Source organism: Leptodactylus fuscus, chromosome 5 (assembly GCF_031893055.1).
Source record: "Leptodactylus fuscus isolate aLepFus1 chromosome 5, aLepFus1.hap2, whole genome shotgun sequence".
Lineage (NCBI taxonomy): Eukaryota > Metazoa > Chordata > Amphibia > Anura > Leptodactylidae > Leptodactylus > Leptodactylus fuscus.
Window position 1 is genome coordinate 33059786 of NC_134269.1, and position 18038 is coordinate 33077823.

At 41.5% G+C, this 18038-nt stretch overlaps 1 protein-coding gene across 1 annotated transcript in view; it reads left to right on the forward strand.

Annotated features, from left to right (window-relative positions):
• Window positions 1–914: 914 nt before the first annotated feature.
• The window catches only part of LOC142204480 (adhesion G protein-coupled receptor E3-like), a 35381-nt gene continuing 18257 nt past the window's right edge, over window positions 915–18038 (forward strand). The window contains exons 1-7 of the mRNA XM_075275792.1: window positions 915–1034; window positions 2880–2895; window positions 8713–8904; window positions 10141–10230; window positions 13941–14081; window positions 14349–14438; window positions 16384–16476. Coding sequence (XP_075131893.1) covers window positions 915–1034; window positions 2880–2895; window positions 8713–8904; window positions 10141–10230; window positions 13941–14081; window positions 14349–14438; window positions 16384–16476 — 742 coding nt within the window. The remainder of the gene's footprint in view (window positions 1035–2879; window positions 2896–8712; window positions 8905–10140; window positions 10231–13940; window positions 14082–14348; window positions 14439–16383; window positions 16477–18038) is intronic.

Below are 18038 nucleotides of genomic sequence, written 5' to 3' on the forward strand. Positions count from 1 at the left end.
GGGTGTATATAGCCCCAATTCTATTGCTAGGGGACTTGCAGGGTATTTCTGGGGTGAAGGTGGGGGGGCACACCGTTGGAACGGGTATCGGGGTATATATCGGGTATACGGGAATACACTGACAGTGTATTCCATTCAGGATCCTGGGAAAGCTGGGTTGCGGCGATTGAGCCCGTCAGTGCCACGTTACACTGACAAGCTTCTCCCTGGAATTTAGCTCTTACAAGAGCTGTTGGTTGTCTTCTCCTTCCTATCCTAGCCTGTCCCTGCCTACCCAGAATCTAAGCCCTAGCTAGCTGGACGGAAACCTCCGTCCTCGGTGAATTGCAAGCTCAGAATGACGCGAAGCTGGGCGTCGCTGTTCTTTTAAATTAGAGGTCACATGTTTTCGGCAGCCAATGGGTTTTGCCTACTTTTTTCAACGTCACCGGTGTGGTAGTTCCTGTCCCACCTACCCTGCGCTGTTATTGGAGCAAAAAAGGCGCCAGGGAAGGTGGGAGGGGAATCGAGTAATGGCGCACTTTACCACGCGGTGTTCGATTCGATTCGAACATGCCGAACAGCCTAATATCCGATCGAACATGAGTTCGATAGAACACTGTTCGCTCATCTCTAAAAATGACCTTAGCAGAATACGGATGGTTCTATCCGGTGATTTTAGCTGAGACTTCCATAAGTGACAACTCATTGGATGGCCAATGACCACTGTGAGCGCCATTGTTGTCTTAGAAAGGAAAGAGTCCAGTTGGCTAAAGAAGGCAAAATCTTCATCACTGAGCGGTGGAGAAACAAGTCCTGGTCATATAAATCCAGATTTTTTGAAACCCCATGCTCATGGGAAGGTCAGATTTTGGTACAAGCACCATGAATAGATGAATCCTTCCTTTCAGGGGTCAAGGCCTCCATATTCAAGCATGACTGTCAATCAGAAATCAAATTCATGGCTGGCCGTCAATGGTGGGACACGTGATGGGCACCATGACACTAGATTTCCTTCTGCCAAGTGCCTGAAAATGATCTGGGCAGAGACAGAGGTACGTATTCGTAATGACGGTCCTACCTGTGTCTGGATCGTGGACACATAGTCATATAACCAACAGCTAGGTCACAACAACTCATCAAAACGACCATCCTGCTTCTCTCAGTCCAGTTGTGGACCCCTCTTAAAGTCTTCAAGTGTGCCGTAGAGGGATATTAAGCAGTCAACAATCTCTCATCAAGAAGTACACTACCCAAAAGTAGCCTTTGAGAGCTTTTTATAGGGCAGACACACAATACCAGCACCAGAGGATGGGTGTACTACCCTGGGACAGTGCCCCTTACTGGTCATCAAAATGGGTGATTTTTGTCAGCCGCACCCTTCTCCTCTGTTTGATCATGAAGAACCCTGTATGAACCCTGCTGACCATTGTGTTGTAAATGAATATTGCAATTTTTCCCTCTTAGAAAGCGGCCTCCAAAAACTCCCCTCCCATTCACACCCTACCCCCGTTTAACCCTTCCCTTTGTTTTAGGCAAAATTTAATGACTCTTTAATCATGTCACTATTTTTTGTGGGAGGAAGTGTTATGTAAAGCAGTGTTATCACTCTGTAGATTTGGGTACAGAGAACTTCTGTCTTCATCCCTCTCACTTCCACACTTTGGTCACAATGCACACTTCGATGAGACTCCTGCTTTTCGGTGAGTAGCTGAATTTTTGTGGTTTTTAGAATGCAAGGAGAGATGTAGGAATATGGATCCTGCGCCCTGTATTATGTATATATGTATGTATTACTTTGTACTAGGCTAGTGCAGGTTTACTAAGTATATGGACTTAAAAAATTAAATGGAGCATATCAGGGTTTTAAGACTTGAGTCCCAAAACTGATTCCAATAAGCTGCAATCGATACTATACATGTTTTTTTATTCTAAATGCAGATTCTATAAAGCAGTGTACCCCATGAATATGCGTTATTGCTATGTACAGGCATTGCATGACAGGGATCAGGTGCACAAAGCTATACCCTAGACTGCATGTATTTTAGCAATCCTATGGCATCTCCATCATAATGGGGTCCTATATGCACTTGCATTTTTTGCAAAACTCTGAGTTTCTCCATGCTATCTGCTCCATTTCCTTTTCTTGTTCTTTACATACCAGGCGTTATATCTGTATGAACAGGATAGGTGAAAAAATTCCTTCCAATGCTGCTGAGCCATGTCTACAAAAATTACTGTAGACCCTCCTGTTGTAAATGGAAGTGTTATATAGTCTTATTCAAGGGAATACCCCCCAAACCTGTTCTCACCCTGGTGTAGAGGGTAAGTTTCTGATGACTAAGAATCCCACCGCTGAGATCCCCACAATCATTGGTACCAATGACGACAGCCGGGCACTATAGTCAGTCCCACAGAGCGTGAATCAAGCGGCAAGTAGTGATTTTGGGGCACCCCCTTTAATATGCAAGTAACATCTGTCTGGCTTAGGTTGGCTTCACATGGCTGCATCACCGATAACATAGGGCCCGTATGCTCCGCTAAGCAGAACCAGCCGGGGTCTAGATGTAGATGCAGCTGTAATATGGCCCCAAAGTACGGCTGCCTTAAACACAATGTAAAATACAAATTTCTGTATGGTTCCTGGGTAAAATAATATGCAAATCTATTCTCCAGGATGTAATTAGGAGAACAGTGCCTCCGTATGCCGCCCTCTAGAGGGCAGCCCCCTTAACATCATGCATGACTCAGTTAATAAGCCTACTAACATGATGCGCATTTAATTGCCAAATTAGTATTTCTATTCCAAAAGGAACAGATTCCCAGCTATGTTCTCACTCTGACGTACGGTTCCTATATAACTGGCTATTTCTTCCTTAGGTCTCTGCATCTTCTTAAAGGTTAATACAGTAAGAGGTAAGTCACAAGGGGAATAAAAGGATGACATGACATCGGACGTGTACTTGAGAGTTTGGGGTGACATATTGGCAAGACAACACTGTATATAGTTAATGTGTCCGGCTTCAAGGTGTATCTGCCATAGTATCAGCCTATGTTTCTGACGTTCCACTCCAGGTAGGAATGGATTCCTATATTATTTGGTAGATCCGAACTGCACAGGGATGTATTATCCACAGGTCAGGGCTAGAATTAGGGGAAGGCAAACTAGGCATTTATCCTGGGCCCCCATTATCTAGTGGGCTCGCAGAAAACTAAAACACACCTGGTATTAATTATTAGCATATAATGGTACAACGAATTATAGCAGTATATGGAAATTATATCGAACTGGGCTCTTTAACCCCTTCCCGCCGCTGGTATTTTTCGATTTTCATTTTCTGTTTTTGACTTTTTTATTTTTCCGCTCTCAGAGCCATATGAGGTCTTAATGTTTGCAGGACAAATTGTTCTTCATGATGCCGCCATTAATTATTCTGTACAATGTCCTGGGAAGCTGGAAAAAAATTCACAATGGAGTGGATTTGAAGAAAACGTGTATTTGTGCGACTTTCTTACAGGCTTCGTTTTTATGGCGTTCACTGTGCAGCCAAAATGACACGTCCGCTGTATTCTATGTTTCGGTACGATTCCGGGGACACCAAATTTATATGGTTTTATTTACATTTTAACCCCTTAGCAAAAATCCAAAATTCTACCAAAAATGTTTTTTTTTATAAAAGTCGCCATATTCTGCCATATTCTGCTTGTAACTTTTTTATACTCCTGTGTACGGGGATGCATAGGGCGTCTTTTTTTGCGGGACCGGGTGTACTTTTTAGCTCTACCATTTTTGGGAATGGCTTTTGCTTTGATCACTTTTTATTCAAATTTTTATCAGAGGCAAAACAGTGAAAAAACGGCCGTTTGGCAATGTTGACTTTTTTTTCCCGCTACAGTATTTAACATACAGGAAAAATATTTTTATAGATTTGTAGGCACATACATAACATGTATGTGTTTCACAGTATTTAAGTACTTTTATATGTGTTCTAGGGAAAGGAAGGTGATTTGAATTTTTAATATTTTTTGTTTATTTTTATATTTTTTTTTTTACTTTATTTTTCTTTTTGCATTTATTAGACCTCCTAGGGGGTCTTGAACCCCAGGGCATCTGATCACCAATGCAATGCAACACAATGCCAATGCATTGCAAAAATCCGGCATTTCTATTGCAGGCTACATAGAGTAGCCTGCAATAGAAAGTACTGAATTACAGGCCGGAGAGCCTTCACAAGGCTCCCGGCTGCCATAGAAATGGTACGCAGGTGCCCTCTATATAAAACAGCAGACACCGGACAGCTATGGTGGCCGCCCAGCTCCCGAGCGGCCGCCATAGTTAAATACCTGGCATCCGCCATACTAGTACAGTGTATGTCGTGAAGGGGTTAAAGGGAATGCGTCATCAGAACCCAACCCTGCAGCTAGATGGGTTAGGGTCACCTGAATAAAACAGTGTTTTCCCTTATGACTTGCTGCATCCATTGCTGAGATACCTCTGTTATTGTCAAGATGGAAATTGACTCTTTGGAGTAATGAGGGCCTTACCATTGCTCCAAAGAGCAACACTGAAAGCAGACGTGTGAATAAGCCCTACACAAAATGCTTCTACATGTAGATGAGCAATGTTCCTCTCCAGAGAGATCTGTGCACCCACTGGTGAAGTAGCAGTCACATGACTACATGTAAGGCTAGGTTCAAATCTGTGTTTGATCACCGTTTTGGGAATTCCATCCTCCATTCCGCCTTGAACAATGCGTAGAGAATAGTATTACAAGCAGGACTTTTCTCTTCACACTTTTTTGGGCGAAAACCGAGGTGGACCCCACTATAGTCTATGGGGTTTGTGGGTTTCAGTGGGTTACCGTTTTCTAAGCAGCTTGGTTTTGCAAGTCCAGATAAGTGACAAACTAGATAGATCATCTAAGCAACAGATGGATCCAATATTCAATGGGCAAAAGCCACCGCCTCACCTGACACCTAGCTTTCTGTGATTCCAAGTAATTGTACGCATTAATACGTCGTGGTTAAATTGCATTTTTTGTTAGGAATACGCTAAATCATTGTGAAATGTTGTGCTGAGTTTTAGCAAAAACCACAGCGAGGACCAACATTTTGGCCCGATTTTCTGTTAATCACAGCAAGAAATGTGATATGACCACAGTGTGCGAATGCACGTGAAATGAAGGAACAGGAACACCGAATATTAGTCTAATAAGAGTTAGAAGTATATGCTGGATAATGATGTAATAAGAAGATACATTGTTGACCAAAAGTATTGGCACCCCTGCAATTCTGTCAGATAATACTCATGTTCTTCCAGAAAATGATTGCAAGCACAAATTCTTTGGTATTATTATCTTCATTTAATTTGTCTTCAATGGAAAACCACAAATAGAATTGTCAAAAAGTCAAATTGGATATAATTCCACATCAAACATAAAAAAGGGGGTGGACAAAAGTATTGGCACTGTTTGAAAAATCATGTGATGCTTCTCTAATTTGTGTAATTAACAGCACCTGTTACTTACCTGAGGCACCTAACAGGTGGTGGCAATAACTAAATCACACTTGCAGCCAGTTGAAATGGATTAAATTTGACTCAACCTCTGTCCTGTGTCCTTGTGTGTACCACATTGAGCATGGAGAAAAGAAAGAAGACTTTCTTACGGGCTTTGGTTTTACGGCGTTCACTGTGCAGCCAAAATGACATGTCCCCTATATTCTGTGTTTCGGTACGGTTCCAGGGATACCAATTTTATATGGTTTTATTTACATTTTGACCCCTAAAAAAAATTCCAAAACGGTGTTAAAATTTTTTTTTTCTAAAAGTCACCATATTCCGACGGCCGTAACTTTTTTATACGTCCGTGTATGGGGATGCATAGGGCGTCTTTTTTTGCGGGGCCGGGTGTACTTTTTAGTTCTACCATTTTCGGGAAATGTTATTGCTTTGATCACTTTTTATTCAAATTTTTATCAGAATTAAAACAGTGAAAAAACGGCAGTTTGGAACTTTTGACTATTTTTCCTGCTACGGCGTTTACCGAACAGGAAAAATATTTTTATAGATTTGTAGAGCTAGCGATTTCGGACGCGGGGATACCTAACATGTATATGTTTCACAGTTTTTAACTACTTTTATATTTGTTCTAGGGAAAGGGGGGTGATTTGAACTTTTAATACTTTTTATATTTTTTTATATTTTTTTTTACTTTTTTTTTTATTTATTTTTTTGCATTTATTAGACCCCCTAGGGGTGTTGAACCCCAGGGGGTCTGATCACTAATGCAATGCATTACAATGCTAATGCATTGCAATGCATTGCAAAAAAGCATCATCTCTTTTGCAGGCTGTATACACCAGCCTGCAAAAGAGAGAATTTGCAGACCGGCTGGGAGCCTTTAACAAGGCTCCCGGCTGTCACTGCAACATGACGTCGGCCCTGGAGCATGCTCCAGGAGCCGGCGATCCTTGCCAAAATGGCGGCGCCCATGCGCCGCCGGGAAAATGGCGCCTCCGGCGCCTTTGACAGCAGCGCCGGAGGGGTTAATGCCTCCGATCGGTCCGGGGACCAATCGGAGGCATTAGAGCCAGTTGTCTACTGCTTAAAGCAGTAGACACCCGGTGGCTATGACGGCCGCCCGGCTCCCGGGCGGTCGCCATAGTTACAGACCCGACACGCGCCGTACTATTACGGCGCATGTCGGGAAGGGGTTAAAGCCCATGGCACTGTGGCAAACCTCCCTAGATGTGGATGGAAAAGAAACATTGATGAGAGATTTCAACGCAAGATTGTGCGGATGGTGGATAAAGAACCTCGACTAACATCCAAACAGCCAGCAATGAGTCCAGCCCTGAATCCCATAGAACACCTGTGGGGGAGGAGAGATCTCTTGGTGGCAGTTTGGAGAAGGCCCCCTTCACATCTCAGGGGGGACCTGGAGCAGTTTGCCAAAGAAGAATGGTCTAAAATTCCAGCAGAGCCTTGTAAGAAACTCATTGCTGGTTACCGGAAGCGGTTGTGCGCAGTTATTGTGTCTAAAGGTTGTGCTACCAAGTATTAGGCTGAGGGGGCCAATACTTCTGTCCGGCCCATTTTTGGAGTTTTGTGTAAAATGATCAATGATTTGACTTTTTTTTCATTCTCTTTTGTGTTTTTTCATTGCAAGCAAAATAAATGAAAATATTACCAAAGAGTTTGTGCTTGCAATCATTTTCTGGAAGAAACTGAGTATTATCTGACAGAATTGCAGGGGTGCCAATACTTTTGGCCAACACTGTATATGCACCCCAAAATAATACCCCACAGAATGGTGAATGATAAACAGGACACTATGAAGTACCTGCTACCTAGCTACAGGTCGGAGAGATGAGTCCCTTGGGGAACTGCTCTGCGGTCTGGACATTCAGGTTGCTGATAAAAGCTTGGACCTTGGACAGAGTCTGCTATCTATCTATGTAAACACAAAGATAACATTGAGTTTACTGCAAGTCCTTTGTCCTGGTAGGATATAAGTGTTCTCCAATTCTGTGTAATGTAATATACATTTACTGTGCATATTATTTGACATTTGTATTAGACTTATAGTAATGATAATAAATAATCTCTCATGGTAAAGGCAATGTCTACATCTACATCCACATGAGGTCTAGCATTGTCCTGCACCAGGAGAAACCCAGGGCAACCGCAACAGCATATGGTCTCACAAGGGGTCTGAGGATCATATCTCAATACTTAATCGGTCATGTTGAAGGATGTTGCAGGCAGCAGATCGCTCTCCACAGCGTCTCCAGACTCTGTCACGTATGTCACATGTGCTTAGTGCGAACCTGCTTTCATCTTTGAAGAGCACAGGGCGCCATTGGCGATGTTGCTATTCCTGGTGTTCTGTGGCAAATGCCAAACGTCCTGCACGGTGTTGGGCTGTGAGCACAACCCCCATCTGTGGGCGCTGGGCTCTCATATCATCCTCATGGGGTCGGTTTCTAACCATTTGTGCAGACACATGCACATTTGTGGCCTGCTGGAGGTCATTTTGCGGGGCTCTTGCAGTGCTTCTCCTGTTCCTCCTTGCACAAAGGCAGAGGTAGCGGTCCTGCTGCTGGGTTGTTGCCCTCCTATGGCCCCCTCCACGTCTTCTGGTAGCGCCTCCAGCCTCTGGACACTACGCAGACAGACACGGCAAACCTTCTTGCCACAGCTCGCATTGATGTGCCAGCCTGGATGAGCTGCACTACCTGAGCCACTTGTGTGGGTTGTAGAGTCCGTCTCAGGCTACCATGAGTGTGAAAGTACAGCCAACATCAAAAGTGACCAAAACATCAGTCAGAAAGCACTGGTACTGAGATGTGGCTTGTAGTCCCCACCTGCAGACCCCTCCTTTATTGAGTGTGTCTCGATAATTGCCAATAATTTCCATCTGTTGTCTATTCCATTTGCACAACAGCAGGTGAAATTGATTGTCAATCAGTATTCCTTGGAGTTACATTGAGTTGTTTAAGTGTTCCCTTTATCTTTTTGAGCAGTGTACTTGCCAAACCTGAGGGACCCCATTACAGTCTATCAACTCTGTGGATTTTTTAGAGTGTGAAAATTGTTTTTTGTGTTTTTAACCCTTTTACATGAAGGGGAGGAACAATGGAGAATCAGTGTATGTGCTGTACATGGGATATGATATTATAGAGTTGGCTTCCTATAATATTGTAGATAATCTGTTGAATACTCTTTTTTAGGAGTTTATTACCTGCCTCCCGAGGCTGCACATTTTACTCAGTGTGTACCAAACCTACCTCAATGTCCAGCTAATTCCTCCTGCGAGGAGGCAAGCCACAATCAAACGGTGAAGAACTTTTGTAGATGTATTGATGGATTCCTCAACATCAAGGAGAAGATAACCTTTACTGACGTGGGTGGAGAGTGTCGTGGTAATGTGCACCATCTTATTCCTTGTCTCATTTTATTCCATATGCAGTAAATCAGCATTATGTCCTCCCTCACCTAAGATAGGCTCTTTACATTCTTATGTGACAAGGGGGCTTGTCTAAGTTGAGTTAGACTGCTGCTTATGCCCCTCTACAGTCAGTGATAATCCCAGTGATCAGATCCCAACCAATTAGACAGTTGTCTTCTCTCCTACAGGTAGGGGATGACTTGAATTTACTGAATACTCCTTTAACATCTCCCTTAAGATTCCAAGTCCACATAAAAGGGCCAGTCACAGTTTAGGTTTTACATTACATGACACACTGGCACTGGCATCCTAATTACATCATAGAAGTCAGATTTGCATATTCTTCCCATGTTCCTTTGCACAGTGGAACGCTCATGGCTTAATAAGACTCCACACACCTAAATAGTGGTTCTCTCCCTATGGAGGGACGATATCCCCTCAACCCTGTCTAAGCCTCTCACCTCTGCCAGATCAGTCCTCTCTGCACCAAGCTGATGAGATGCAAATACATTGAAACAGCTGTCCTTGGCTGAGAGACTGTATCTGGTATAATCCCTACATCATTGCTAACAAAGGCCTCTGAGAAGGTCGGCATGATGTTAAAGGGAGCGCCCTCTATTGGATTGTTTGACTGAGACTCTGTCTTCCTAATTACATCATGGAAGATAGACTTGCACATTCTCAGTGAGCACCCTCTATTGGTGTGCATACTTGAGGCACTGGCTTCCTAATTACATCATGGAAGCCAGATTTGCATATTCTTCCCATGTTCCTTTGCACAGTGGAGCGGTCATGGCTTCATAAGACTCCACACACCTAAATGGTGGTTCTCTCCCAATGGAGTGACGATATCCCCTCATTACATGACACAGTCAGTGATCCCATAACATTTCCAACAGTAACCAGTAGCCCCATAACTATATTAGCCAACATTTGACAACGTCTTTAAAATTAGGCCCATTATATTACCATTAATGTGTAGTGCCCCCATAACAAGACCATTCAACGTCTGCAACTCAATGACATTTTAATACACAATCGGACCCCCAGTGATACTGTCCCATAGGAAGGTCACCCAGAAAGCCCTCCTACCGCCATGATACTGTGCTGTATTCCTCCTCCGCTAGGAGCTACTGTACTGCTTTCTGTGTTTTTAATTTTGTCACATTTATCCTCAGTTTTGTGCTGATCTATTTGTTTTATCCTCCAGAAAAGTGTGATAAAGGGAAGCCTTTCCCATGCGCCTGTGCCCGTAATTCAATCCCTAAGTTAAATGCAAATGGACTCTATGAATGTACAGGTAAGAATCCGGCCAGTTTTGACTCAATAATGTTGGCCACAGGAGTATTGCAGTATATTGTACAGGCGATCAAGTGATCAAGTCCCATTGTGAGACATGCAATGCAAGAAGGGTGCCTGACAAGAAGCTTATTGCAGGGTATATCATTGTTGTGTCCCCTAAGTGATCGGGGGGATCCCAGCAGTGTTTATTGCTCCTGCAATGCCACCACAGGTAAAATTAAGAATTATACAGTTCCTCTTGTAATGCACTGTCATGTTGCGTTCTCTTAAGAATAGAGCTGTTCTCTGCTCTCATAGAGTAGTGTCTAGATCAGGGGTAGGCAACCTTTTTTGTTCGGTGTGCCAATTTAAATTAAAAAAATCAAAGATAAGGTCCTCGGAGTGCCGGGCAATAATTGTAAAGCTGACGACACCTACACTAAAGTCATATAGCACAAACCACAACATAGGGGTGCTGTCATACTGCGCTCCCAGCCACATGCGCTTACCACTATTTGCCTGGATACACATGTTCTTTTCCATTAGAAGCAATGTAAGTACATGTGTAACCCACCATTAGTGGTAATGTATGTGACTGGGAGCAGAGTGAGGTCATACCTGTAAAGAGCTGACACACAATGTACCTGTATGCTCCATCCAGTCCTTGGCTGTTAGTAACTTCAGTTTTCTGTAAGGGAGCGTTCACACTACCGTCGGTGTCCGACAGCTGGTGTCCGCTGCTAATGTTCGTTCAAAATCTTGTGCGGATATTACTATCGGACACTAGCTGTGTCTGTGACATTTTGCATTGATTTAAACGGACACCGGGTGCGTTCTTTTACTGTCTGTGTCTGTCCTTAACTGTCCGCTCTCAAAGATGTCCGACTCGACATGTAGGTTTTTCTGTCCGCTTGAAAAGTCGGACATCTTTGGGAACGGACAGTTAAGGACACTCACGAACAGTAAACGAACGCATCCAATGTCCATTTAAATCAATGCAAAATGTCACAGACACAGCTAGTGTCCGCTGCTAATGTCCACACAAGATTTTGCACGGACATTAGCATCGGACACTAGCTGTTGGACACAGACGGTAGTGTGAACGCTCCCTAAGTGAAACTCAGATTAATTTGTCACTTTTAGTTCCTGGCGGTGCAGTAACAGCAAAACCCCAGCCAGGAATTAATGGGTGTCACACTTTCAACAAAGTGAATGCAGTGGTGCCCAGGAACTGGATTTGGCTTTAATTGCATCAAAATCTGCAACAAAAATGCTGCATTTCTGCAATGTAGGGCCTCAGCCTAACGCCTCCTGCATACAAATGGCACGGATGTGGTTTTAACTGACCTATACATTAAAAATGAATTGACAGGGCTGCAAATGAATTGAGAGATATAGGGGATGTATAGGACACATATAGGACCTGCTCCATAGTTTTCAGCTCTTCAATTTGGCCCAGATACACAGCCACAAAAAGAATGGCTGTATATATGGGTCAATTGAAATATATAGGTCTGTACTTTTATCCGCAGTTGTAGATAAAGAGTCTGGTCATGTGCATTGCAGGTTACAACTCAATGTGCCTCATATTAATAGCAGTTAACCCCTTCATGTCCCTCACATTAACCCCCTGTGTGCTTTACATAAGAGACACTGATATGTGAGACATATGGAGGTAATAAGTGAACATCTTCATTATATAGGTCCTTTATTAGTACCCCCATATGTCTAACACATCAGTAACCCTTATGTGAGCCACACAGGGGTTAATGTGAGGGACATGATGGGGATAACTGCTATTAATGTGAGGCACATGGAGTTACTAAAACTAAAGTAATAACTAGAGATGAGCGAACAGTGTTCTATCGAACACATGTTCGATCGGATATCAGGCTGTTCGATGTGTTCGATTCGAATCGAACATCACGTGGCAAACTCCAAAAAAATTTGATTCCCCTCCCACCTTCCCTGGCACTTTTTTTGCACCAATAACAGCGCCGGGAGGTGGGACAGGAACTACGACACCGGAGGCATCGAAAAAAATCGGAAAAAGTCATTGGCTGCCGAAATCAGGTGACCTCCATTTTAGACGAATAGTGGATTTCAAATCCGGGTCATATGAGAATGTGAACTTTGTGACTAAGAGACAGGGATAGCTGTACAGGCAGGGATAGCTAGGGATAACCTTTATTTAGGTAGGAATGTTATTAAAAATAACTTTTTGGGGCTCTATCGGGTGTGTAATTGTGATTCCCGCCCACACTCTCCTAAGCTACAAGCTCCGCCTTCCTAGCTCTTTAAACACAAACCTGGGAGGCGGGGGCAGTGAGGCAAAGAAGACCGAGAACACCGAGCACCGGACAAGCCATCTCTTCAGGTAAGTGGACACCAGGGGGGACTAAGTAGCCAGAGGATTAAAAAAAAATCCTCTGGCTACTTAGTGATTTAAAAAATTCATTACACAGCATGGATTCTAACAATTAAAGCGTTCAATTCTTAGATTCCATGCTGTATAGTGAATAGGATTGCTTTTAAAATCCGATCTCCGATTAGTAAAAAAAATCCTTCAAAAAGGATTTCGTCCGGCAATCAGATTATTTAAAATGTAACTTTTACTTCATTAAATATAAAAAAGAAACACATACATGCTCCAGGAACAAGAAAAAAGGAAGCACAGCTTACGCGTTTCAGGACATGATGTTGAGTCCCTTAGTCATAGCACGAAATCCTTTTTGAATTATTGCTGTTGACCCCCACAGTCTGGGGTCGTCCGTTGCAATTGTTGGACATACATAGTCAGATGTATCGGTTAGTTTTTGGAATTTTTTCAGTAAAAAAATCCCATTGACTTGCATTGGGATCGGAATTGGGATCAAGATCGGGTTCGAATGAAAAATGATTTGAAATCGGATTTCAAAATCGATCCTGAAAAGTCAAGATCGGCTCAACCCTATATAGGGGACATTTTTTGAAAAGAACTCTGCTATGCCTTTGTTTTTTTATTCCTGTTAAAATATTGTGAGTAAATTGACAACTGGGTGTTGCTATTCTACTTGTCAGAGGGGCGTGTCCCTTCACAATCTGACATTGCCTGTAATGATTGGACACTGTGTAGGGACACGCCCTCTGACAAGTAGAATGGCGATAGTGAAATAGCTGAAAAGTTGGATAAAAGCACCTGTCCATCAAGCCCAACTTATAAACCTACCATGTTGATCCAGAGAAAACCAAAAAAAATGAGATGATGGCAATTGGCCATTACTAGGGAAAAGAATTCCTTCACAACTCCAAATAAATCCCTGGATCAATGTCCCAATCCCAAAGATCTATTTCCCATTGAACTTGTACATATTAGCAGCCATCACCACATTATTCACCACATGGCAATGGTGAACCCTTCCATCTTGTAGATGTAGTGGATGCCCCTTTGTCACAATTACAGGCCTAGGTGCAAAGAGATCATTGGAAACATCTCTGTACTGTCCATTGTCTAGAGCTCACCCATAAGACAAGACTCTAGCGTTTTGGGAGCGAGCCGATATTACTATATCTATAGTCAGTACATGGGGCCATGTGAATGCTAGAGAGCCGTGGACACTGGGCTACAAACCAGGAGCCTATAGGACTCGGAGCCTAGGAGCCTATAGGAATACATGAATGCAGAACCTGATACCACAGGGTAAGATCTCAGAAAAGTCAATAATTCATTTTGGTGTTTGCTTCATGCAGATCTGTGTAAAGATGACTCAGATTGCCCTTCTGGAGCTTCTTGTAGGAACAATTTGGGACACTGCTATTGTAATGAAGGTTGTAGACTACCGATACAAAATAACTGCATTACCTTGGTGAAATTGGATGAAGTATGCTCAGGTAAACTAGCTATAGAAAAATACTCTAATTTTTGAGATTTTTAGTTAATGTTCTATTCTCAAGATAAACCATCATCAAATGAAGTGGAGGTTTGCTCCCTAGGACCCTAACAAATGAAGGGGCCACAATGTTTGTTGACATTCTATGGCTCCTATGATCTTCTGAATGATGAATGACTTGGTAGTTGCACCCCCACTGACCATACATTGATGGACTACCCTAAAAGATGGACCACCGTAACAGTTTTTAAAACTTCTTTTTTACCAGTCCCGACTACCACCAGTAGTGCAGTGCTAACATCGACAATGAGAGACACAACAATATATACAAAGCCAGAAGTTTCAACACCCAACACAGGTGAGTATGTCATAAGAGTCGTCAACTCATTGTGAAATTACAGTTCTTCCATTGCTTAAAGGGGTTGTCTAGACTAGGTTTTTAAATTTTAAATACGTTGGGGCAGTGAAAAAAAAAAAAAAATTACATACTCACTTGTCCCAGTTGCTCCATTGTCGTCCCAGCCTCCCGCTTCGTTTGCTCTTTTGAGTCGGTCTCATACGGCGTTGTGCTGAAACCTCAGCAGGCCTCAAGAAGGGGACCCGTGATGTCACAGGTAGTGACATTCAGGCCCCTCACTGATTAGCCTCAGTGGTCACGTGACCACCAAAGCCAATCAGAATCTTCAGCATAACGCCAGAAAATGACGGCAGACCAGATGGCAAGAGTTCCTTCAAAAACTGTCTGCAAGTACCGAGAAGAATTGATGGATGACAAAGGGCAAAGGTCACATCAAATATTCATTTAGAATTCTCTGCCAAGAGTATAGGAACTATTGACTGATATTTTTAAGGATTTTTTGGTGCGTTCCCAACTGCCAATGTGACAAAAATTCCAGTCTTCAGTCGAGCCATGAAAGTTGTCCATTGCTCTCAAAGAAGATACGGAAGAAGAACGGAATAACTATAATGGATTATTTTTACTATTTTTAAGTATTTTTAGGATGTTACCTTCACAAATCTTCTTGTTCTTTATGACTTAGCATAAAACCACGAAGAAAAGTCACCTAAAATTTTGGGGACAACTGGTAAAGTCGGTCAGTTTTTAATAATTGGCTCAATATAACATGGATGACTCCAGTCAGAGCTGTTTACTAGATGAATAATATTCTGCCAGTCTACGATAAGAGTTAAGCAGGACACATGGACACCAGAAACAAAAATTGCATATTTTTTGCGCAGATAGCAAAATGACACAACTTCAAGTTTAAATTTTAGATACAATTTTTGTACAAAATTTATTTATTTTTTATAATTGCCCCAACTTCAAGTTTAAATTTAAGATAAAATGTTTGTACCAAATAATTTTTTGATGTTTTTGATTTTTTTTAAAAAAAAAATTGACGCAACTTTATGTTTAAATTTAAGATTACATTTTTTCACAAAATATTTTTTTTTAACTTTTTTTTAAATTGAAGCAACTTCAAGTTTAAATTTAAAATTTAATTTTTGCACTAAATGATTTATTTTTTATTTTTAAATAGATCACTAAACAGGGTGAGTTAGGAAATTAAAGAGGCCCTAAAAAAAAATAAGAATGTGTCTCATGTTTTAGGATGGTCCAGGTTATCAGACGGTGGGACCAAACACAAACTCAGAAAATTGGTAGGCATAACTAAAAAAAACTAAATACAGGAACAGTCAATGTGCTAAGCTAGCTATTCCATGACCCCTTTGTTCTGCTGAATGTTGGGTGTCTCACTGATCATACATTTATGGACTATCCTATGCAATTGTTTTTAAAAAGTTCTTAAGGTTCCATTCACACAGAGGAAAATGGTGAGGAATTTGGTGTGGAATTTCAGTACTCACTATTTTCCTCCGTGTGAATGGACCTTTAAACTTCTATTTTTTATCAGTCCCAACTACCACCACTAGCCCATTGCTAACATCGACTGCAAACATGAGAAACACCCCAACATATACCCAACCATGAGCTTCAACACCACCAAAAGGTGAGTATGCCAAACAAAAAGTGGCAGCTCATTGTGAGATTACAGTTCTTCTGATTATTAATTAATTTTTTTTTTATCTTTTACCATTTTCTGTCATTCTCACCTGTTAACATGAAGAAAATTCTGGACTTCAGTGAATGTTTACTTTTATATTTTTTCTTGTGGATTTTTTTTGGTGGAGATTACCTGATTCACTCAGGAGAATTTTTTTATTTATGTTATGAGTTGTCAGAACCCTTTGTAATTTCTAAAATATTCGAATTTAAATTTTTTCTTTTTAATTTTCATCAGTCCCGACTACCACTAGTCCTTTGCTCACATGGACTACGAACATGAGATACACAACGACATATACACAACCAGGAGCTTCAACACCACAACCAGGTGAGATGTCAGACAAGAGTTGTCCACTCATTGTGAGATTATAGTTCTTCCAATGATTAATGCCATTTTTTTTTTCTCTTGTCTGAGCATTCCCACCTGTTCACATGAGGAAAATTCCAGACTTCAATTAAGTAAAAATGTTTATTTTTGGTAGAGATTCACCGATTTCTCAGGCCAAATTTTCATTCATGTTATGTGTAGTCAGAACACTTTATTTGTTAATATCTTATTAAAACGTCTTCTTCATCTGCTCCAACTTTCACAACTGGTATCCTATGTCCTCCATTCTCATTTCCACCCACTCACATGACTTCAATTGGGCAAAAATGTTTTCATTTTTTTGTTGATTTTCTCAGTGAAGATTACTTGATATATTCAGTAAAATTTTTCAGTCATGTTATATGTGGTCAGAACATTTGATCACTTAATATCTTATTAAAATGTCTTCATCATCTGCTCCAAATTTCACCGTTGGTATCTAATGTCCTCCATTCTTAATTTATGGAGGACGTGATAGATAATTGGAAACCTAAGGTTGTTACGTAAGATTAATGCCAGGAGGCCTAAGGAAAAGTACAACATGGTCTATCTTCATCCAATTTTGAAATATTAGAATCCACATTGTTCCAAGAACCTTTTCTTTTTCTCAATGGTGGATGTCCTGGTGGTTGGACCTCCACTGATCAGACATTGATGGACCATCCTAAGAATTTTCTTTAATAGTTTTTAATTGTTGCAGAATTCCAGGAGACCTATGGAAAGTATATCATGGTTTACTTTCAGCTGTTGCGATACAGTCTATTGCCTTTGTTGATTTTAAGAAAATTTGTGCTACAGACTTATACAGCACTTGTTAAATTTGGTGGAATCTGAAACCTTGCACATAGCGGATCGTACCTTCTAAGAGACTTATCCCCCACAATGGTTCAAAAGATCAGTCAGTCCCTAGACAATGGGATTCTAAGAACTGTTGAAGTATATTCCAGGTTTCAATCGACCTTTGAATGTTGTCCAGTTCTCTCCAAGGAGATATGTTACATGAATCACCTATGATCACCTATTATTGACCAATCCTATGGATAGATCATCAATATGTAAGTTCTGGAAAACATCTGACAAGTGTAATAGGATCAAAGAAGATAAATAAGACCAATGAACTGGCCAAACCATGAGGCCTTATTCACACCTCCGCATCTGCGGTTTGTGCTTTTAATGGACAACACCCCCACCCTGCTTTTCACTGTCAATGATTGATCCACATTTCATCTCTGTGAAAAGCGGTTAAATTTTTTTTTTCTTTCATTTCCTAATATTTTGGATGTCTCTGGGTTCATGATGAATGGATAATACACGGATGCCATCTGTTTTTTTTTTTTTCCATGGATCCATAGACTGTCATTGGCCCAATGGATCGTCCTCTGTGAGTAAAAAAAGGAGGTGAATAAACACAATGAAATGAATGTGTATGTATGGCATCCAAAAAAAATGTGGACGCCATACATCTGTGAATTGTGTATGTGTGAATAAGAACTAAAAGTTAGTTGTAAGTGTCTGTCAATGTT